Source organism: Cucurbita pepo, chromosome LG13, assembly GCF_002806865.2.
Source record: "Cucurbita pepo subsp. pepo cultivar mu-cu-16 chromosome LG13, ASM280686v2, whole genome shotgun sequence".
Taxonomy (NCBI): domain Eukaryota; kingdom Viridiplantae; phylum Streptophyta; class Magnoliopsida; order Cucurbitales; family Cucurbitaceae; genus Cucurbita; species Cucurbita pepo.
In genome coordinates, this window is record NC_036650.1 from 8,179,071 (window position 1) to 8,203,219 (window position 24,149).

At 38.1% G+C, this 24,149-nt stretch overlaps 1 protein-coding gene across 2 annotated transcripts; it reads left to right on the forward strand.

Annotated features, from left to right (window-relative positions):
- Positions 1-23,957, forward strand: LOC111808552 (auxin transport protein BIG-like). Of its 2 annotated transcripts, none has more exons than XM_023694619.1 (14): positions 1-383; positions 824-930; positions 2,923-3,091; positions 3,184-9,278; positions 11,000-11,617; positions 11,694-11,874; positions 12,963-13,197; positions 13,283-17,836; positions 17,910-18,132; positions 18,386-18,778; positions 18,970-19,113; positions 20,673-21,698; positions 22,290-22,790; positions 22,916-23,957. In XM_023694619.1, exons 1-14 carry the CDS (start codon positions 98-100, stop codon positions 23,756-23,758), a joined length of 15,375 nt encoding a protein of 5,124 aa, XP_023550387.1. In that variant the 5' UTR covers positions 1-97; the 3' UTR covers positions 23,759-23,957. The 2 variants fall into 2 exon arrangements, with proteins under 2 accessions (XP_023550387.1, XP_023550388.1); XM_023694620.1 differs by having other exon boundaries at positions 3,187-9,278.
- Positions 23,958-24,149: the final 192 nt, after the last annotated feature.

The window sequence follows — 24,149 nt, forward strand, 5'->3', positions numbered from 1 at the left end:
TTTCTTCTTTCTCCTCTGTTCTTCCTTCTTTCTTCTTCTTCTTCTTCTTCTCCAAGTTTTCAGTTCTGATCGTCCTGGCCTTTGGGCGCCACTGCTCATGGCGGAGCAGAGTCTCGTCAAGCTCATAGACACTATATTCCTTGACGATTCCAGCAGCAGTGCCAATACCAAGAAGCCTTTTTCTTCCTCCGATCTCCTTCAGCTTCTTCGCTCCGATGATTCTTCGTTCAAACTCGGCCTTCGTCAATTCTATTCGATTCTCAAGGCTGGCCTTCGTGACCTTGGTGACGGGAAGCTTGCTTTTCAGTCGTGGAATGATTCTCAGATCCAAGCTGTTTGTTCAATTGCTCATGCAATTGCTTCTGCTTCTCGAGCCCTGACCGGTACGCTTTGCTTCACTCCCGAGCTTTTTTCGATTGAGAAATGTGTTTTTCTGTATCTGTTTTCTTGTAGACGCGTTTTTTTTTTTCTTTTTTCTTTTCATTTTTTAAAATTTGGATTACTCGTGCAATTTTATTAAACGTAATGTCTTGAATATCTCGATCCTTTTAGGATTGGAAACTCAATTCGAATAGAATTTAAGTGCTTCTAACTCAACCATTTCTTTTTTTTGTAAAAATACTAAAATTATGAATGCGTAAATTGTGTAAGCAATTTGCTGCTATTTGAGTTTCAAATTTTTTAAAAATAAATTGCGGCTTTGTTTCTTGACTCTCGGACTTTATCTTCTTGAATATTTCTTTATTTTCGCGGGAAATGGATTTCGGTTGGTGATATGGTATTCAACTGATGCATGTTGTCTTTGATGCATTTGCCTCGACAGTGGATCAAGCTGAAGCTATAGTTGTTGCGGTTATTAAAAAGTCACTCGAGTTGGTTTTCTGTTACTTGGAGAAATCAGAGTTTATGTGCGATGACTTCAGTATTCAGGTTTGTTGCTTCTTGGTAGTGTCTAAATTATGTGGGAGGGATGGGTTCATCATTGCTTTCTTTTACTCACCTCACATGAGTTCTGTAGGATACCTGTCTCCCTCTATGGAAGTACATCTCGAGCCATGATTTGTTTGTGCTTTTATGTATTCTCAAGTCGAATTTGCTTCTTATTTTTGGCCTTCTGTATTCGTTATTTACTTTATATCACTTAATTCATCTTCTTTTATTGCACTTCTTGTGTGTCAAATTTTCTTTTCATGTCCTATTGGCTGAGTATTTGTTATGTATTCTCACGTTTGACTGAGTCGGGATATTAAATGTTCCCCTGAATGTTATATTTATTACTCTTGTTGAAACTTGATATTTATTATATTATTAAGTCAAATTATAAAATTTGTTTTTGTTATTGTGTCTACTTAGTCTTGGACTTCAAATAGTACATACCGAGATTTAAATTATGCTTATTCCGAGTCCCTATCAGTAATACTAGTTGACGAAGTGTTTGTGTCACTCTGTTAGATAAATTTTGGAGAAGGTGGTCTGATTTGACATGTGGTTGGACTATTACAAAAGAATGGTTATATACAAGAATTGGTCGTTGGGTTAGACGATTCGGTTTGATGGGTTAAAATTAAGACCAAGTGCAATCGCATCAAACTCACTGCCTGTTTACTACCTCGTGAAAATTTTATCTTGTTGGATTGTCACGTTAGCATTTGTCAGCTGGTGTTGACAACAAGGACTAAAAAGGACAAAGTTTAGGGATAGAATTAAAGCTTTTGAAGTTTCAGATATTTTCTTATTTTGAAATGCGTTTGTATTACATAGGCACAGTGTTCAAAGTACAATAGCGAAATTTACTATTCATAATTACCACCACTTTTTTTCTTCTTCTTAACATGCAAACGCACTAACCTCATTGGCATGAGAAACTTAAAAAGCAAGTTATTAGTTACGAAATTATGTAAAGATTCCTTTTTGCTGATAAGGTAGAAAGTAACGTTTTTATCATACAATTCCTAATTGTCTTAATAAAACTTTCTGTTTTTCGTAGAATATGCTATATTATTTTCTCATTCAGCTGGCCTTTCTAGGGGGTATGGAAGGAAAAAACCATCTGTACGTGGATTGAAAACAGAAGCTGTTATTTTTTTTATTTTTTTATTTTTGCTTGTAGTTTATAATTCCAAGGATTTCTAAGCAATGTGGACGTTGGAGTTTATTTTGAGTAGAAGCATTTGAACGGTGGAAGTTGATACAAATGGTTTGATTTAATTAATGGAAGTGTTAAAAGTTGCTTTATTTAGCTATAAAGTGTTATATTTTTAACACTAAAACCATCCATGAATATAGAATTATATCATTATAAAATTACAGAAGTTAAAAAACAAATTTTACAAAAGAATGAGAGAAAGAGGGGAATATGAAAATAAAGAGAGCGAGACAATATAGATGTAAAGAAAGGGAAAAAAAATGAGAGGAAAAAATATTATGTAATAGAGAAAAATGCTGGAAAAAGTATTTTAATAGCTATTTTTTGAGGTTTAGATATGTGCTAATCTTACTTTAAAAAAGTTGGTTGATGTACCTTGGCAATGAGCTTGAGACTTGAATACAGAAAGATGGTGTCAAGTTTGAGATGATGTAGAGGTATGAAGTTTGAGATGATGTAGTAATAGTTAAACATTATTGTTTCTTTTATTTTATTTTTCTAGTAACAATTTTGTTTCTATCACAATCAACATTTTGTTGATATTTTCATGACATTGTGCACAAGTATTAACCCTCATTTTGATATTAACCATCTTGATTTATGGAAGTTTACTTCATATTCATTCTTGTGCATTAATTTTAAGATTTATATTACCAGCAAGAAAATTTCTTATTTTGAGTGTTTGTTTTTTATGTTTCCATTCTTTTTCTATTTCAACTTTCATGTATATACATTGTTTTTGTATTATATAAACTACCCTTTGGCATCTTCTGCAGAATAATATGTTACTGATTATGGAGACAATTTTGGTTGATGGGATGGATAAAGTATCTGACTGTGCACAGCTTTGCGCCAAGAAAGATCTTATAGAGTTGTTGAAATTTACTGGTGCAGACTGTGATGTTTCTATAGAGTTCGATAATCACATTGAATGTGGATTTGCAGGTATCTGTTAAATTTAAATGACTTAATTTGAACATGCCTTATGCATTAATATTAGTTTTTCCTCAAAGTTTGTTTTTCTTGTATTGTTTTAGAAGGAGTCTGTTGCTCCAGAGAAGAAAAGCAGGTAGGAAGGCTTTTAATGACAATAGCTGCTGAATGCGTGCAAGCTGATCAGCTGACCACTGAATCTGGATTCAGTGAGCCGACATTCCTTGAAGACACAAACAAGTTGATTCTCTTTTGCCAACATTGGGCAATCACGCATTTGGCATGCATCCAACGTTTGATTTTGATCTGTAAAGAACTGGTAATACTCCCAGATGTGCTTGATGAGAAGACAGGAAGTTTTCGGAAGAGACTTTCATGTAGTTTGAGGATATTAAAGCTTCTTACGGAACTCTCAAAGAAATTTCCGTGTATTGAATATGATGCTAAACTGATGCAGGCATTTGCACTGTTTGCCAACTCATTGCCTTGCTTGTTTGGACTATGTTTTGAGTTTGCAAATAGTCATGCTATAGTCGATGGTAGTTTTGAGAACACCATTTTGTTACTCCTGGAAGAATATTTGGAGCTAGTGAAGGTTGTATTTCGCAACAGCTATGTTTGTGTGAACATCCAAACATGTATAGTGGCTTCCATATTGGATAATCTGAGTTCCTCTGTTTGGCGGCATGATGCATCTATTGCAAACCTGAAGCCTCCCCTGGTTTACTTTCCTCGGAGTGTTATGGTCATAATTAAACTCATACAAGATCTTAAGGGGCATAAATATCACGCTTTCAGTTTTAACGATCTTGAAATGCATCACACGAGCACTCTTGCTGATTTATCAGTGGAAATACCTGAATGCCATGCTCGTTTGGAGATTGTTCCTTTGCAAAAGAATTATACAGTAGAAGAAATTTTGAGAATGATATTCCCTCCGTCAAAACAATGGATGGATGATTTGATGCATCTCCTCTTCTTTCTTTATTCTGAAGGAGTGAGATTAAGACCAAAAATAGAGCGATCGTTATCCAGTTGCATGAAGAGCAGTAGCACGGTTGAACAAGAAACTTCTGTTTGTCATGAAGATGAAGCACTGTTTGGGGACCTCTTCTCTGAGAGTGGCCGCTCTGTTGGATCTGTAGATGGATATGATTTACATCATCTTGCTGTCAATTCTACCTCTAGCTTTTGCAATCTGCTTCTCCAAGCTGCTAAAGAACTACTGAGCTTTATCAAGCAATGCATCTTTTCTCCTGAATGGAGTGCATCTGTTTTTGATGATGGTTGCAATAAACTTGATCAGAATCATATTGATATATTGATTTCCTTACTTAACTGTGAGGGATTCTGTTCGGATGACCGATCTTCTGCTAGTTGTGTACCTGCACATGATGAGAAGAAATCTGGCCACATCCATGAAATTTGTTACAGGTTGTTGCATGGTCTTCTCACACGTCATGTATTGCCAGATTATCTTGAAGAGTACCTTGTGAAGAAAATTTTGAATGCTGAAAATGGAAACGTTGTTTACAATGATCAGACCCTAAGCTTACTGGCGAACACCCTTTTCTGTAGAACTGGTGCTGCTGGGACACAATTGAGGACCCAAATATACAGGCAATTTGTGGAATTTATCGCTGAGAAGGCCAAAACTATTTCCTTAAGTAATTCTAGCCTCCAGGAATTTATTGGGACTCTTCCCTCTGTCTTTCATATTGAAATTCTTCTTGTGGCATTTCACTTATCTTCTGAAGAAGAAAAAAGAGAAATTTCGAGCTTAATTTTTTCTTCCATTAGGACGATTGATGCTCCGTCCACATTTTCTAACAGTTCAGAATTGTCAATGTGGGGTTTATTAGTTTCAAGGTTGATTATAGTACTTCGCTATGTTATTTTTCACCCTCATACATGTTCCTCTTCGTTGCTTTTTGATTTTCGATCTAAGTTGAGGGATGCTCCTGCATTTTCCTCTAGTTTGCCTTACACAGTGAATGATCATTTATCATCTTGGGGAGCAAATGTTGCTAAGAATATAATTGGTTCATCCATGGAATCGGAGCCCTTCTTTAATGGTTTGATCAACCAGTTGATTGATATTTCTTCATTTCCTGCTTCACTACGGCAGCATGATTTGACAATCGAATGTCCGTGGTTCAATCCCGGTGAGATCTTTTCTACATTCTCATGGATTTTGGGGTTCTGGAATGGTAAACAAGCTGTTACGATTGAAGACCTGATCATTGAAAGATATATTTTTGTTCTCTGTTGGGATTTTCCTTATGGGAATGCTTTGTCACATGGAGGCTCGTTATGGAGCGACCCAGAGACTCTGGACATTTCTAATACCACATGCTTCTTCTACTTCAGTTATTTACTTCTAGATCATAGTGATATTATTGGCGAGAGCATGAAGTTTCCTCAAGTTGTGATTGGTTTGCTTCGGCGTTTGCATGGTGGGAGTATCTTGGAGGACTTCAAAGCTTTGGGCTGGAATTTTTTAAGAAACGGAGCATGGCTATCTCTGATTCTTTCCTTCCTCAGCGTTGGGATATTGAGATACTGCAGTAAGAATACGATTCCTACAGTGGGTTCTTTCTTGACAGATATTGCTGTTGCAGACATTGAGCAGGCCAATTTAGCTGGAAGTTTAATCTCCTCGGTGATTACTGATAACCAAGTTTCAATTTTAATCAGGGAGTTGTCATCTGTATTGAGCATGTATTTACAAGTTTATCAGAAAGCTTTTGTTGCCACTCTTAGTAGTACTAATGATCATGCTTCTGAGTTTTCCCCTCTCTTGCTCTTTAAACATTCTGAATTTGATAGATGTGTCCAGAACAAGGCCCTTGAGAACTATGGGACAACATCTTGCGTATTGGAGTCTGTTTTTAAGCTCATGTCTAGGTTGGACGAAATAGTTGACAAAAGAGCCCTTGGGTTCTTATCAAGGGCCTCTTGGGAATCGATGTTTCACGGTTTTCCCTCTCATTTGGAAACTTCCAGTGGAATTCTACTTTCTTGTGTCCTTAGCATAGGAAGGATTATTTCTGTTTTAGCTGGGCTGCTGGGGATAGTAGATGTTAAACGTAATATCATTTTGGAGACTGAGGTGACTCATGGGATTCTTGATGCAGTAATGACTATAAAATTTGACAAAACCTTTGAAAAAGTTCATGGGCTATGTGAAGGTATATATCAGAGTTTCAGTGTGGAATTGGAAGGATGTGCTTATGGGGTTCTGTTTCTGTTGAAACAGCTTGAGGGGTACTTAAGACACATTAATATGAGTGGGGCAAGTGATAGCACTATTCATGAATGGGTAATTGTTAAGGCTACAGATATCATTGACAACCTCCGTAAAGATGTTTCAAAGTCTTCCGTTTTCCAATTTTATTTTGGTGCTGAAGTTGTACCAGAGCAGGTTAGGGAGTTTTATGGATCTCAACAGGGTAATTTGTTGGTTCTTCTGGACTCCTTAGACAACTGTTGCTCTGAATTAGTTAACTTGAAGGTTCTTGGTTTCTTTGTGGAACTCTTATCTGGAGAGCCATGCCCCAAACTTAAACTGGAAATACAAAATAAATTCCTTAGTATGGATTTGCATGGCCTGTCGAAATGGTTGGAGAAGAGGATTTTGGGTTCAGTGGCCAAGGATTCAAGCGGAGTCAATGTGAAAGGATCTTCTATTTCTCTTAGAGAATCATCCATGAATTTTGTATTTTGTCTCATATCATCACCCTCAGAACCTCTGGCACTTCAACTGCAGAGTCACATCTTTGAGGCTGCACTTGTATCCCTTGACCTGGCATTTTTGCGATTTGATATCAGTGTTGCTAATTCCTATTTCCATTTTGTTGTTCAGCTATTGAGAGGGGAGAAATCAATGAAACTACTTTTGGAGAGGATTCTCATATTGATGGAAAAATTGGCTAGCGATGAGCGCCTGCTTCCAGGGCTGAAGTACCTCTTTAGTTTTCTTGAAATGATCTTGATTGAGAGTGGATCTGGTAAGAATGTTTTTGAGAGACCCTCCGGCAAACCTCTATCAAGGTATGCACCTGAAATTGGACCTCTTTCTTCCAAGTCAGTGGGGCCTAGGAAGAATTCGGAGACATTGGTTCTTTCTTCCAATCAAGAAGACGGGCCTGCATCTTTTGAATGTGATGCAACTTCTGGTGAGGAAGATGAGGATGATGGAACTTCCGATGGTGAGGTAGCTAGTCTAGACAAGGATGAGGATGAGGACACAAACAGTGAAAGGGCACTTGCTTCAAAAGTCTGCACATTTACTTCCAGTGGCAGCAATTTCATGGAACAACACTGGTACTTTTGTTATACCTGTGATCTTACCGTCTCGAAGGGATGTTGTTCTGTGTGTGCAAAAGTTTGTCATCGTGGTCATCGTGTTGTTTATTCCCGGTCTAGTCGCTTCTTTTGTGACTGTGGTGCTGGGGGTGTTAGGGGCAGCAGTTGCCAATGTTTAAAGCCTCGCAAGTTTACTGGACATGGCAGTACCCCTGTACGTGGTGCCAGTAACTTTCAGTGCTTCCTGCCTTTCTGTGAGGAGGGAGATCAACTTCCTGAAAGTGAATCTGATCTGGAAGATGATGTGGTTCCAGACACAGATAAGTGCCTCAAACCCGCTGTTCCTAGGGAGCTTCTTGATGGAGTTTCTGTTTTACTTGAGAAACTGGATGTTGAAGGAAGGATGCTTGAGCTTTGCTCGTGTTTATTGCCTTCTATTACTAACCAAAGGGACCCAGACCTTTCAAAGGACAAGAAAATTATTCTGGGTAAAGACAAGGTGCTTTCATATGGGCTTGATCTCTTGCAATTGAAAAAGGCATATAAAGGGGGGTCCTTGGATCTTAAGATTAAGGCAGAATATGCAAATGCGAAGGAGCTCAAATCACATCTAGCCAGTGGATCTCTTGTGAAATCTTTACTCAGTGTCAGCATCAGAGGTCGTCTTGCTGTTGGTGAAGGTGATAAAGTGTCTATTTTTGACGTTAGGCAGTTAATAGAACAGGCCACAGTTGCACCCATGACGGCAGACAAGACTAATGTTAAGCCACTTTCTAAAAACGTTGTTCGTTTTGAAATTGTACACCTTGCTTTTAATCCCACAACAGAGAACTATCTTGCTGTGGCAGGCTTTGAAGATTTCCAAGTCTTGACTTTGAACCACCGTGGTGAAGTCGTCGACCGTCTTGCCATTGAACTAGCTCTGCAAGGTGCTCATATTAAACGAATGGAATGGGTTCCAGGGTCTCAAGTCCAACTAATGGTGGTTACAAATAAGTTTGTGAAAATATATGATCTTTCCCTGGATAATATTAGTCCAATGCACTACTTCACGTTGCCAGATGACATGGTAGTTGATGCTACACTGTTCACAGCTTCACAGGGAAGGATGTTTCTTATTGTTCTTTCAGAAAATGGAAGAATATTCAGATTTGAGCTGTCAGTGCTGGGAAATGTTGGAGCTACACTCTTGAAGGAGACCATTCACATTCAGGGCAGAGAAATGAGTGCAAAGGGATTGTCACTGTACTTTTCTTCATGTTACAAATTATTATTTGTTGCATATGCCGATGGCACCACATTGGTTGGTCAGTTAAGCCCTGATGCAACAAAATTATCTGAGATATCAGTTATATACGAAGAGGATCAAGACAGAAAACTCCGGCCTGCTGGATTATACCGTTGGAAGGAGTTATTTGCTGGCAGTGGGTTATTTGTTTGCTTTTCAAGTGTCAAATCAAATTCTGCTTTGGCTATATCTATGGGGGCTCATGAGATTTATGCGCAAAACTTGAGACATGCAGGAGGTTCTTCTTTTCCATTAGTTGGCATAACTGCATATAAGCCTTTGTCAAAAGATAAAATACATTGTCTTCTACTACATGATGATGGCAGCCTTCAAATATACACGCACACCACAGTTGGAGTGGATGCTAGTGCAAACGCTACTGCAGAAAAAATCAAGAAGTTGGGTTCTGGCATTCTCAATAACAAGGTTTATGCCAGTGCAAATCCAGAATTCCCGCTTGATTTTTTTGAGAAGACTGTTTGCATCACCGCAGATGTGAGATTGGGAGGAGATGCTATTCGAAATGGTGATTCTGAAGGAGCCAAACAAAGTTTGGCATCCGAGGATGGTTTCCTCGAGAGTCCCAGCTCTTCAGATTTCAAGGTATTGTTTCCTTGCACACAAGTGTGCATTTCAATGCCTACTTGGTTATTTTAAATCTAAATCAACGAAACATAGAACAGGATTGTGCGTTTTTGCTGTTGCTATGATTTCTTATTTTATCTTTTTATAACCATTTGGGATGAAATTTCTTTCAGATGAGATAATTACTTTCCTAGAAACACGAACAGTACTTTCCTAGAAGCACCTCCTTTTTCACTGTCATATGGCTTCTCGGATTTGAGCATCTATCTTCTTGGAGTTTGGATAGTTACCTTTCCCCAGAACACAAATAGCTCACTTTTCTTTCTCCTGGGAGGTTACCTCATCTGTTTGAAATGCAAGCTAAAGTCCATTGGCTCAACTTTATTTGAGCTTTCCTTTGAAATTTGGATTTATGAAAGGTTTTTTCTTGACGAAAATCTCTATTGTTTCAGATTAAATGACTTCTATTTCTGTTTCTTGGTTTAGCTCCATTCTATATTATTTATATTTCAACTTCTCTGGGTTGGTTCTTAGATGTTCTGGATTTTAATCAGTCTGTCCTAGGAACCTTAATGATCAAGAAGCAGAACCTTAATTCTTCAAACTTGTCATTGGCTGCATTACAGATACCAACACATCCTAAAAAATTTACAACGGATTCATGATGCAGATGAGCAATATGGCAAAGAAAGAAACAGTGTTGGTTCCTGGTGGCTTGATTGTTAAGAGCTCAGGGATTAACTGAGAGATGAAATACCCTAACCAATTGCAAACAAATGAGATGGCCCTTTAATTGATAACCTACGCAAAGTAGATGTCCAGGGTTATACACTGCCCTCTTTTACCCTACTTATGATAGTTTTTCCTTTGCTCCTTGGTCCCTTTTAGCAACGCCAACTAGGATTTATGTGGATAGAATAAAAGTGAAACGTAGAGAGGTAGGATGGACTAGATGGATTGCAAATTTGCAGCATATAGCATCCATTGGTCCCTTTTATGTGTGAAGTAGTTGCTAAATAGACAGTACTTGTAATCTTTGGTATTTTTGCTTGGGACCATTGCGAAGTATCAGTATGAAATTGAGGTCCTGAAATGCTTGGTAATGTTATAAAATTCACCACAGGTTAAAATTGTCAGTTAACTGATTAGTTATTAATAATAATATTTATTGTATAGTTTTGTCATCTATAATTAGGTGCATTTCTGGGTTGGCTAGGCTGGATTGAAGGGGTTTCTTAAATCAACCAGAGTTTTTGGGTTAAGTCGGTTGACTATTTAACCACCTCAAATAACCTTTGTTTGTACCTCAACACAATCCAACCTACATCAAGTTGGATAATCTTCACAATAACATGTCAGCTTATTAGTTTTGCTTACAATAATTAAAAACTACTAAACAGTACTTTGAAAGCTAGTTTCACCCTGATTGTTGGAAGTCTAGGAAGCATTGATATTTCAATTTGAATTTTACGTTTGGGAGGCTTGAACTCTACTGATAGATTGCAAAGAAAGTCTCTTACTGTGGTTTAGTCCATTGGTCTATGAAATACGTTTATAGAAATGTTTTAATTCTTTTTCTGAACCATACATAATTTCCTCATGTGAGAACATGTCAAGTTCACGAGAAATTGGTTTGTATTTTTAGCTTCATAATAACACAACAGGATGGATTTTTGTAAATTAATTATTCTCTCTGATTGAATCCCTCTCTAACCATAAACTGTTCTTTCCCTACTCAGATCACTGTCTCTAATTCCAACCCCGATATTGTTATGGTTGGATTCCGCATCCATGTTGGTAATATGTCCGCTAACCATATACCTTCAGAGATATCTATATTCCAGAGAGTCATAAAATTAGACGAGGGCATGCGATCATGGTATGATATACCATTTACTGTTGCTGAGTCTCTCCTTGCTGATGAAGAATTTACTATAACTGTTGGGCCAGCATTCAATGGTACTGCACTTCCTAGGATAGACTCTCTTGAAGTGTATGGTCGAGCAAAAGATGAATTTGGTTGGAAAGAAAAATTGGATGCTATTCTGGACATGGAGGCACGTGCACTTGGTTCCAATTCCTTGGTTGCCAAATCTGGAAAAAAGAGGCGATCCATTCAATGTGCTCCTATTCAACAGCAGGTGTTAGCAGATGGTCTGAAGGTCTTGTCTAGTTATTATTTGCTTCGTAGATCACAAGGATGCCCAAAACTTGATGATGTGAATCAGGAGCTGGATAAACTGAAGTGCAAGCAATTATTAGAAACAATATATGAAAGTGATCGGGAGCCCTTGTTGCAGTCTGCTGCTTGTCGTGTCCTGCAAGCTATCTTCCCAAAAAAAGAGATATACTACCAAGTAATAGTTTAAATGGAAATTTTACTTGTATTGAGATAAATTATTTTGAACTTAAAATTTTTCCCCTCATAATCAGGTGAAGGACACCATGCGTCTGACTGGTGTGGTGAAATCAGCATCACTGCTTTCCTCTAGGCTTGGAGTTGGAGATGCTGCAGCAGGATGGATTATTGAAGAATTTACATCACAAATGCATGCAGTTTCTAAGATTGCCCTGCATCGTAGATCTAATTTGGCTTGTTTTCTGGAAAGAAACGGTATTTATACTTTATTTTTTGGCTCAAATTTTTTGATAATCTAAACTCTATCGTGAAAATTTGAGGTCTAGGAACTTTTTTTTTAACATTTCATGTCAATGGTCAGCCAAAGTGGGCTGTGAAGTGAGATGGATTACAGTCTAGATTATTATTATCTACTTCAAATCAAACTAAAACAAAACCCTTGGATGGGAGTGATTTTGTTCACTTTATTATAGGTCTCCTTGCTTTGTTTTTCTTATGAAAGACAATTTCATTGGTGTATGTAACGTGTAAAATGGACGAATAATTCATGATGATTACAAAAGGTTTTCCCAATTAGAAGAAATGGAAGCGTAGCCATATAAAGCAAAGACATTTGACAATTTACAAGAAATTGAATAATAAATACAAAGATTTGAACACTTCAAAGGTTTGCTCTTTGTAAAAAAAAAAAAAAAAAAAAAAAACCTTTGATTTCTCTCTTTCCAGATAACCCAAAATAAAGCCTTCTTGGTGTATACTCTTTGGTCACTTTGCTTTGTGATAAATCAGTCAAGAAACTCTACTATTCTTATTGTTGTGTAAGAGCATATAATACCATGGCAGTTATCGATATCATTTTCTGTATTATCCTCTGATTTTTGCCTACTTATCCATCTTATGGTGAATCTATAGTTTCAATATATAAACTGGCATTATTTTTTGAATGTTCAAATGTGTCTAGATTCTATTGGAATGGTCTTTATTTTGTTATCACACATTTTAGTTTGTCTTGCCTGTTGGGTTGAGCTGATGGATGCCAGTTTAGCCTCAAATTTATATCCAAGAAAGGGGTTAACTGATCAGTTGTATCATGATGCTGCAATTCTTTGCTCCATACTGCCAACCATGTTCAACCAGCATCATGTCTTTTCCCGGACTTTAAATTATTGTCCTTCTTCAAACATGGTGGCTCCACTGCATTTTCCTTTGAAAATATTGTAAAGTAGATGGACAATTTATGTGCGTTGTTAAATTGTTCTGTCGGCCCTCGATTAGAAAAGCAAGTAGAAAGTTTGTCGTGTATATTTTTTATGGTCGCCTTATAATTAGAATTACTAATGTAGGTTCTCAAGTGGTGGATGGACTCATGCAAATCCTATGGGGAATTTTGGACTTGGAGCAGCCCAACACTCAGACTTTGAACAACATTGTTATTTCCTCTGTTGAACTTATTTATTGTTATGCTGAGTGCCTGGCATTGCATGGTCCAGACACTGGCAGACACTCTGTTGCACCTGCTGTTGTGCTATTTAAGAAACTTCTGTTTTCCTCTAGTGAGGCTGTTCAGACTTCAAGCAGGTTTTGTTTCTTCAATTTTATTCTTATTCTGAAGTTTTATTCCAAGGTATTTACTTAAGATTCTATCCTTCCCTTTTCTTTTCAGCCTGGCTATATCTTCAAGATTGCTACAGGTCCCATTTCCAAAGCAAACAATGTTAGCTACTGATGATGGTGCTGATATTCCATTGTCTGCGCCTATATCCACTGAAACAACTGGTACCCATCCACAGGTCATGATTGAAGAAGATTCTATCACTTCTTCTGTTCAATATTGTTGTGATGGTTGCTCTACAGTTCCTATACTGAGGCGACGATGGCATTGTACAATTTGCCCTGATTTTGATTTATGCGAATCATGTTATGAGGTACTTGATGCAGACAGGCTTCCTTCACCACATTCTAGAGATCATCCTATGACTGCCATCCCAATTGAAGTGGAATCGTTAGGAGATGGAAATGAATATCACTTTTCCACAGAAGATATCAATGATTCAAGCTTAACATCATTAAGATCAGATATTAGCGTGAAGAATCCGGTGTCATCAATTCATGTTTTGGGGCCAGCTGATTCTGGGGATTTTTCTGCCTCAATGACTGATCCAGTTTCAATATCAGCTTCTAAACAAACTGTTAATTCCTTGCTTCTCTCTGAGCTCCTCGAACAGTTAAAAGGATGGATGGAGACAACATCAGGTGTTCAGGCTGTTCCTATTATGCAGCTTTTCTACAGGTTATCCTCCACTATGGGCGGACCTTTTATGAACAGCTTGAAATCTGAAAACTTGGACTTGGAAAGACTAATTAAATGGTTTTTGGATGAGATTAATCTCAACAAACCCTTTGAAGCAAAAACCCGTACTTCTTTTGGGGAAGTTGCAATCCTTGTTTTCATGTTCTTCACCCTGATGCTAAGAAACTGGCACCAGCCTGGTAGTGATGGTCCAGGTGCCAAGCCTAGTACTACTGCAGATACGCATGACAAGAGTTCAACCCAGGTTGCACCATCTACTTCAGTGACTGCACAATCTTCAGTGGATGATCAAGGAAAAAATGACTTTACTTCACAACTACTTCGTGCTTGTGGTTCTATTAGGCAACAATCTTTTGTAAATTATCTTATGGATGTGCTGCAGCAGCTAGTTCATGTCTTCAAGTCATCCTCAATTGATTATGACAGTGGACATGGTTTTACTAATGGTTCTGGATGTGGAGCTCTGCTAACAGTTCGTAAGGATCTCCCTGCTGGCAATTTTTCTCCATTCTTTTCAGATTCTTATGCGAAAGCACACCGGACAGATCTTTTTGTTGACTATCACAGGCTCTTGTTAGAAAATGCTTTTCGTCTTGTTTATACGTTGGTTCGACCAGAAAAATATGACAAGACATTGGAGAAGGAGAAGGCTTTTAAGATTTATAGCAGCAAGGATTTGAAGTTGGATGTCTATCAAGATGTTCTTTGCAGTTATATTAACAACCCCAATACTAGCTTTGTTAGAAGATATGCGAGAAGGCTTTTCCTCCACATTTGCGGCAGCAAAAGTCACTATTACAGTATTCGAGACTCTTGGCAGTTTTCAACTGAAGAAAAGAAACTTTTCAAATACATAAACAAGGTTGGTGGTTTTCAAATTCCAATGTCATATGAGAGAAGCGTAAAGATAGTGAAATGCCTAACAACCATGGCTGAAGTAGCTGCTGCAAGGCCTCGAAATTGGCAGAAATACTGTTTACGACATGGAGATGTACTGCCATTTTTGCTGAATGGTGTTTTCTATTTTGGAGAAGAGTCTGTTATTCAGACTCTCAAACTTTTGAATCTCGCCTTTTATACTGGAAAGGATATTGGCCATTCTGTACAAAAATCTGAAGCAGGAGATACTGGGACAAGTACAAATAAATCAGGTACACAAACGGTGGATTCAAGAAAGAAAAGAAAAGGTGAAGATGGAAATGATTCTGCGTTGGAGAAATCCTATTTGGATATGGAGGCCATGGTGAATATCTTTGTCGAAAAGGATAACAATGTCTTGAGCCATTTCATTGATTGCTTTCTTCTTGAATGGAATTCAAGCTCTATCCGGGCAGAGGCCAAAGGTGTTGTTTGTGGTGTTTGGCATCATGGAAAGCAGACATTTAAAGAAACTCTATTGATGGCTCTCTTGCAAAAGGTTAAAACTCTTCCTATGTATGGTCTGAACATTGCTGAATATACAGAACTGGTCACATGGTTGCTGGGAAAAGTTCCTGATGTTGTTTCTAAGCAACAGAGTTCTGAACTTCTGGACAGATGCTTGACCTCTGATGTAATTCGATCAATTTATCAAACACTTCACTCTCAAAATGAGCTGTTAGCTAATCATCCAAATTCACGCATGTACAATACTTTAAGTGGTTTAGTTGAGTTTGATGGTTACTATCTAGAGAGTGAACCTTGTGCCGCTTGCAGTTCTCCTGAGGTGCCTTACAGCAGGATGAAACTTGAGAGTCTTAAATCTGAAACAAAATTTACTGACAACCGTATCATTGTCAAATGTACAGGGAGTTACATAATTCAAACTGTTATAATGAATGTGCACGATGCTCGGAAGTCCAAATCTGTGAAAGTTTTGAACCTGTACTACAATAATCGACCTGTGGCCGACTTATCGGAGTTGAAAAATAATTGGTCTTTGTGGAAACGTGCTAAAAGTTGCCATCTTGCTTTCAATCAGACTGAACTAAAAGTAGAGTTCCCCATTCCAATCACTGCATGTAATTTCATGATTGAGCTGGATTCTTTCTATGAAAATCTACAGGCTTTATCCCTTGAACCTTTGCAATGCCCTAGATGCAGTCGTCCAGTCACTGATAGGCATGGAATATGCAGCAATTGCCATGAAAATGCGTATCAATGTAGGCAATGCCGGAACATAAATTATGAGAACCTTGACTCATTTTTATGCAACGAGTGTGGATACAGCAAGTATGGAAGATTTGAATTTAATTTTATGGCAAAACCAAGTTTTACATTTGATAATATGGAGAACGACGAAGATATGAAGAGAGGTCTTGCTGCAATAGAATCTGAATCAGAAAATGCTCACAGGAGATATCAGCAGCTCTTAGGCTACAAGAAACCCCTGCTAAAAATTGTTTCAAGCATTGGTGAGAATGAAATGGACTCGCAACAGAAGGATTCTGTTCAGCAAATGATGGTCTCACTTCCAGGACCATCATGCAAGATTAACCGTAAAATTGCTCTCCTTGGGGTTTTATATGGTGAAAAATGCAAAGCAGCCTTTGATTCTGTCAGTAAAAGTGTCCAGACACTTCAAGGTCTTCGTCGGGCTTTAATGACGTATTTGCACCAGAAACATACTGATGATGGGTTTCCAGCTTCAAGATTTGTGATTTCTAGATCTCCTAATAACTGCTATGGTTGTGCGACTACATTTGTCACTCAATGTCTTGAGATATTGCAGGTGTTATCAAAGCATCGGAGTTCAAAGAAGCAACTTGTTAACCTGGGTATACTATCTGAGCTGTTTGAGAATAATATTCATCAAGGGCCCAAAACAGCTCGAATACAAGCTAGGGCTGTTCTTTGTTCTTTCTCTGAGAGTGATGTAAATGCAGTGAGTGGGCTGAACGACCTAATCCAAAAGAAAGTCATGTACTGCCTTGAACACCATCGTTCTATGGACATTGCATTGGCAACTCGGGAGGAGTTATCACTGCTCTCTGAAGTCTGTTCTTTGGCTGATGAATTCTGGGAAGCTAGATTGCGAGTTGTTTTCCAGCTGTTATTTTCATCCATTAAGTCAGGTGCCAAACATCCAGCAATTGCTGAGCACATCATTCTTCCATGTCTGAGGATCATATCTCAAGCCTGTACTCCTCCTAAATCTGATACTGTAGACAAGGAGCAAAGGATGGCAAAATTGACATCTGTTTCACAAAATAAGGATGAAAATTCTAAAAAGATATCTGGATCTTCTAGTGGACCTGTTAGCGGGAGTAAGTCTGCTTCTGAATCACTTGAACATAATTGGGATTCTTCTCATAGGACTCAGGATATTCAATTGCTGAGTTATGCAGAGTGGGAAAAGGGAGCATCATATCTTGACTTTGTTAGAAGGCAGTACAAAGTGTCTCAGGTGTTCAAAGGTACAGTTCAAAGACATCGGACACAAAAAGGCGATTATTTGTGCCTGAAGTATGCTCTTAAGTGGAAGCGGTTTGTATGTAGAAATGCTAAAAGTGACCTGTCAGCTTTTGAGCTAGGGTCATGGGTTACAGAACTTGTGCTATGTGCCTGTTCCCAGTCTATAAGATCAGAGATGTGTATGCTGATTAGTTTGCTTTGTGCTCAAAGTTCATCAAGACGATTTCGACTTTTGGATTTACTGGTGTCTCTGTTGCCAGCAACTCTTTCTGCTGGCGAGAGTGTTGCAGAATACTTTGAATTACTTTTCAAGATGGTAGATTCAGAAGACGCACGCTTGTTTTTGACTGTAAGAGGTTGCTTACGTACAATTTGCCAATTAATTTCCCAAGAAGTAAGCAATGTTGAGTCTCTGGAGAGAAGCCTTCACATTGATATTTCCCAGGGATTTATTCTTCACAAGCTCATAGAGCTCCTTGGGAAATTTCTAGAGATCCCTAACATTAGATCAAGGTAACTTCTTTCCTTAAGCATCTTCTTTTTAGACTACTTCTGTTTAAGCTTATATAATTTGATCTTATGCTAGATTCATGCGGGATAATCTACTCTCTGAAGTTCTTGAGGCTCTCATCGTGATTCGTGGTTTGGTAGTACAGAAGACAAAATTGATTAGTGATTGTAATCAGCTTTTGAAAGATCTCTTGGATAGCCTTCTGCTGGAAAGCAATGAGAACAAGAGGCAATTTATTCGAGCCTGCATTTGTGGCTTGCAAATCCATGGAGCAGAAAGGAAAGGGCGGACTTGTTTGGTATGATTAATCTTGAAAACTAGTCAACCAATTAAGGCGCACTCCCTCATAGACTTTTGCTCCCTAGTAAATTTTTAATCTTACGGGAGTAAAATAAAAATATTAGTATCTTCTATGATTTATGCCATATATACTCTAGTAAAATATCCAGATATCACTTTCTAGAAATATGCCCTTACGCTTTTTAATTCATCTATTTTTCTGTTTGAAGTAGTACGTAGATTGGCAGCTTACTTTGAAATATTATGTGCAGTTTATTCTAGAGCAGCTCTGCAATTTGATCTCTCCCTCAAAACCAGAGCCAGTGTACCTCTTGGTTCTAAACAAGGCACACACGCAAGAAGAATTTATCAGGGGATCCATGACAAAGAATCCTTACTCCAGTGCTGAGATTGGTCCATTAATGCGTGATATCAAAAATAAAATTTGTCACCAATTGGATTTACTTGGTTTTCTTGAAGATGATTACGGCATGGAGTTGCTGGTTGCTGGAAATATAATTGCTCTTGATTTGAGTATAGCACTAGTCTATGAGCAAGTGTGGAAGAAGTCTAACCAGTCTTCAAGTGCCATATCTAATACTGCATTAATTTCTGCCACCGCTGCAAGAGACTCTTCTCCTATGACAGTGACTTACCGGCTTCAGGTTTGTTTAAATAATCCATGTCCAGTCTTTGTCGGATGATGTTTACCACCCCATGTTTCTTATCTCCTTGCGATGGGATCCTTATATTTGAGTTTCATGTTGAAGAGTTCAATAAATATTGGTTAGAGAAATTTGTCGGTGAGTTCCCTAGTAATACCTCTAATTTTCTTGGGGGTGGATATTATATCCAGGGGCTAGATGGTGAAGCAACGGAACCTATGATTAAGGAATTGGAGGAGGACAGAGAGGAATCGCAAGATCCAGAGTTGGAATTTGCAATAGCAGGTGCAGTTCGTGAGTGTGGAGGACTGGAAATTTTGTTGGGCATGATCCAGGTGTGTGCAGCAGACCTTTAATCATCTCTTTATTTTGTCTTCATACCTTCTTTATTGAGTCTTCTAGTTTTATCACAAAATGGTGGAGCGATGATTGTTTTAAAAATATATTTACTGTAGTTCTGTATTTTCACATTCTATTTTAGTCCGTAAATCACATATAATATAATATTTCAGTTTTCTTAATTTTTCATAAAACATCTAGTAAAAACCTGGTCCAACCCTTCTTTTCTTTTTTTTTTAGAAAAAGAGTTATTTACTTGGTGAGTATATGCGAACAAGTATTTGAAGGTAGATATAGTCGGTGCAAGTTTCAAGGTAGATCAAGATTTTGGTCAAACGTTTGCCATAAAATTAACTACAAGGGATCAAATTAGTCTTTTGCTTGGAATATTAAAATAAAATTCTTGAAAGTTCAATAGCTGAAATAAAATAATACACCGAGTACTAAAATGGAACAAGTGTCGAAAAGTACCTAATTAGTTTTTAAATGTACGATTTCCTGGTAAGCGTTCTTACTGATTTAGTACTTCTATTTCAACCCATTGAACCTAAACTTACTGATTAAATTTTAGTTTATACCTTAATATTCTTTTTTCTTTGCTTTTCCCCTCCCAATTCTTGTATTTCACTCTTTCATGACTGCCATGACATAAACCGGCATTTTTGTAGTTTCATTTGAAATTATCTTGGTTCTCTATACATGCACTTTTAGTTTACCAACCACATAGGCCTTGCATAGTAAGTGGTTACAAAAAGTTCTCAGTTCGTCGTGAAGTTTTTTTTTTTTTTTTTTGGTATAAATTATCTCCCTTCTAGTTGGAATGTCTTTCTGTAATTTCCTTTGGAAGTATAGTATTTGAAAACTTCTACAGAAAAAAACATGTTTTTTCAAGGAAGTTTAAGAATATGATTTTGATAATTAAATTTACTGCAATTCACCCGGCTTAAGCTTTTGGGCTCAATGGTGATTGAACATGGTACTAAGCAAGAGGTCTTGTGTTTAAACAGGAATATCATTCCATATTAATAACCACTTGCTGGCCTTGTATTAGTTTCTATGTCCAGTGAGGGAAAATGTTAAGAATTATAAATTAATAATACTAGCTCTTGGGTTCAGTTACAACTAATGTCAAATTTAAGATACTTCAGTACTCACTTTGCTTGTGGGCTTGAAAATTTGCACCAAGCCCCACGAGTGGGTTTCAATATTATTTGGGTGAGAAATGTTATATTTCAATGTTCACTGGTAATTAAAATGTGCTGCTAATTAGCATATTAGTTGTGCAAGCAAAATTATTTGTTTCATTTCTCTCAAGAAAATGAAAAAATCAGTTTCAAATTCCATTTACTAGATTCTACGCTGCAATGTAGTGGTATATTCGAAGTCGACTTCCTTGCTTCGTTCATTTGTATGTCTACTTCTATATTCAGTTGTATGGATTTCCATTCAATAAGTTTCCAGATTTGGGATAATTAGAGTTAAGCTGTCACTCCCTTTTTGATTTAAAGTCAATCAAACCATTTTTCATGGTCTGACCGTAACTTATTTGAACCAGCGCATATGGGATAATTTCAAGTCAAACCAAGAGCAGTTGGTTGCAGTTCTTAATCTTCTTATGCATTGTTGCAAAATAAGAGAGAACAGGCGTGCTTTATTAAGGCTTGGAGCTCTCGGATTACTTCTAGAAACAGCAAGACGTGCCTTTTCTGTGGATGCCATGGAGTCAGCTGAAGGCATTCTTTTGATTGTGGAGAGTCTAACAATTGAAGCGAATGAAAGTGAAAGTATTAGCATTGGACAAAGTGCTCTTACCATCACCAGTGAACAAACTGGTACTGGCGAACAGGCCAAAAAAATTGTTCTCATGTTCCTGGAGAGATTATCTCATCCTTTTGGTTATAAGAAATCAAACAAACAGCAGAGGAACACTGAAATGGTTGCTAGAATCTTGCCTTACTTGACCTATGGTGAACCTGCTGCTATGGATGCACTCATCCAACATTTCACTCCATACTTGAATGATTGGGATGAATTTGATCGATTGCAAAAACAGCACGAGGACAATCCAGAGGATAAGAGTATCTCTGAGCAAGCTGCCAAGCAGAGATTTACTGTGGAAAATTTCGTTAGAGTCTCAGAGTCACTGAAGACAAGTTCCTGTGGGGAGAGGCTGAAGGATATTATTTTGGAAAAGGGCATTACTGGCCTTGCAGTTAAGCATCTGAGAGATAGTTTTGCTGTTGCAGGACAGGCCAGCTTCAGATCTAGTATGGAATGGGCATTTTCCTTGAAACGTCCTTCCATTCCACTTATATTGTCTATGCTAAGGGGTTTGTCAATGGGGCATTTGGCTACACAGAGGTGTATTGATGAAGGAAGGATCTTACCTGTGCTTCATGCTCTGGAAAGAGTTCCGGGAGAAAATGAGATTGGGGCAAGGGCTGAAAACTTGTTAGATACTCTCTCTAAAAAGGAGGGAAATGGAGATGGATTCTTGGAGGATAAAGTGCGAATGTTAAGGCATGCCACAAAGGATGAAATGAGGCGGCTTGCTTTGAAGAACAGAGAACATATGCTACAGGTGCTGTCTCATTGTACTCCATGATTTAAGAACTGTTGATCTAATATTTTCTAATGCGTTTGCTTATAATTGTATTTTCATACAGTATTTGTTTAACTTATTATTTTGTTCTCCTAGAGATTTTTATCATTTATTCAAATCAATTTGAAAATGAATTTCCTTTTGGCACTAGAATTTGAATTAAAGCTCCGTTTCTTTTTGCAGTAGAATTTTCAACTGTCATAGGGTGCAAATTTCTTGAACACATTCCTCGTCATAAACATGTCTTGAAGATAGAAAATATGGAATGGGAACATATTTGTGAGTGGGAAGTTTATGCAACATAAAATTTGCTGGCTTTGCATTGTTTGAAAGTGTGGTTCGATAGGATTGATGTACAATAAGAATAACTATTAAGGTTTTCCGATTTCATGATTTTGTTCTTTGTTTCTGTACTTTTGCCATTTTCTTGTTTTGCTTACTTTAGATAGCATATATATTATTTTTTGCATGTTCCCTATGAATTTTTCATATATATATCTATGTATATATTTCGTGGTTTCTGATTTTAAAACTATCAGTGAAGACAATTCATTTTTGGGGATGATGCAGGTACTTGGAATGGAACTGGTGGCTTCAGATGGTGGTGAACGAATCGTTGTCTCTAGACCAGCTCTTGAAGGTTTGGAAGATGTAAAGGAAGAGGAAGATGGGTTGGCATGCATGGTGTGCAGAGAGGGCTATAGCTTGAGGCCTACTGACCTGCTGGGCGTCTATTCATACAGCAAGAGAGTTAACCTGGGCGTTGGGATTTCAGGAAGTAGTCGTGGGGAGTGTGTTTATACGACCGTGAGTTACTTCAATATTATCCATTATCAGTGCCATCAAGAGGCCAAAAGGACAGATGCTGGTTTGAAAATCCCAAAGAAAGAATGGGAAGGAGCAACACTCAGGAACAACGAATCCCTCTGCAATTCCTTGTTCCCTGTGAGAGGTCCGTCTGTTCCGTCAGCACAGTATATGCGTTATGTTGACCAGCATTGGGATAACCTAAATGCTCTTGGTCGTGCTGATGGAAACCGACTTCGGCTCTTGACCTATGATATTGTTCTGGTATGGTTCTTGCCTGTTGTCAGTTGTGAATTGTTTCTTAGTTCACTTGGAAACTTTTCCTTTCCTGAATTAGCTTCTCCCTTATTATGATTTACGTTTTCTGTTTTTATTTTTTTGTTCTGTAGATGTTGGCTCGATTTGCCACTGGAGCATCATTCAGTGCTGAAAGCAGGGGTGGTGGCAGAGAAAGCAATTCCAAGTTCCTTCCTTTTATGCTTCAAATGGCTCGTCACCTACTGGATCAAGGGAGCCCATCTCAACGTATTACAATGGCTAAATCTGTTTCAATCTATTTGTCCTCGTCCATTGGAGACTTGCGACCATTCTCTCCAGGATCACAACCTTCAGCTGCTACTGAGGAAACTGTTCAGTTTATGATGGTGAACTCGCTTCTTTCGGAGTCTTATGAATCATGGTTGCTGCATCGCCGTGCATTCCTACAGCGTGGGATATTCCATGCGTACATGCAGCATACTCATAGCAGGTCAACCAATCGCTCATCAGCCAGTTCAACATCTAAAATGGAATCAGGAAGTAATAGCCCAAACACGGAGGCAGAAGAAGCCAATGATTTATTGGCTACCATTAAGCCAATGCTAGTCTACACTGGCCTGATTCAGCAACTGCAACATTTCTTCAAAGTAAAAAAATCGCCAAATATTGCGTCCTGCCCAAAAGAAGGAACATCTACATCTACATCTACATCTACATCTGCCACTGCAACGGGTGAGGAAAGCGAGACCCAAAACCTGGAAGGTTGGGAGGTGGTGATGAAAGAGCGACTTAACAACGTAAAAGGAATGGTGGGGTTCTCGAAAGAGTTGCTAACATGGCTAGAGGAAATGAACTCTGCTACTGATCTGCAGGAGGCATTTGACGTAATTGGAGTTTTGGCTGATGTATTATCCGACGGAATTAGCCGCTGCGAGGACTTTGTACATGCTGCAATCAATACCGGAAAAGGCTGATTATTCCGACCGACCAGGGGGGTGGGGATGCCTCTGGAGCTGAGCTTTTTTGTTACATGACGACAGTGAATACCACGGGATGTATGGTGTTGTTCAGATCTTTGTGCCATTATTGGACTTTTCTTTTCAAATATGGATCTTCATATACACTCAGCTCCCTGGGTAATCAAATATATATTTCTCTTCTTACCCCCCCATATTTCTGGTGTTTTACTGTGCCCAAATTTTTATTCTTTTAGGCACGTCATGATTATCGATTCTTATTTCCAGCCTCGTTTCAATAATTTGAAGGGGGAAGGGGCCTGCGTGATCGTGATGGATTGTTCTTTTAAAATTTTGAACGAAAATTAAGATCGGTATTTGTATGACTTGGGTAATTCTAATTTATCCA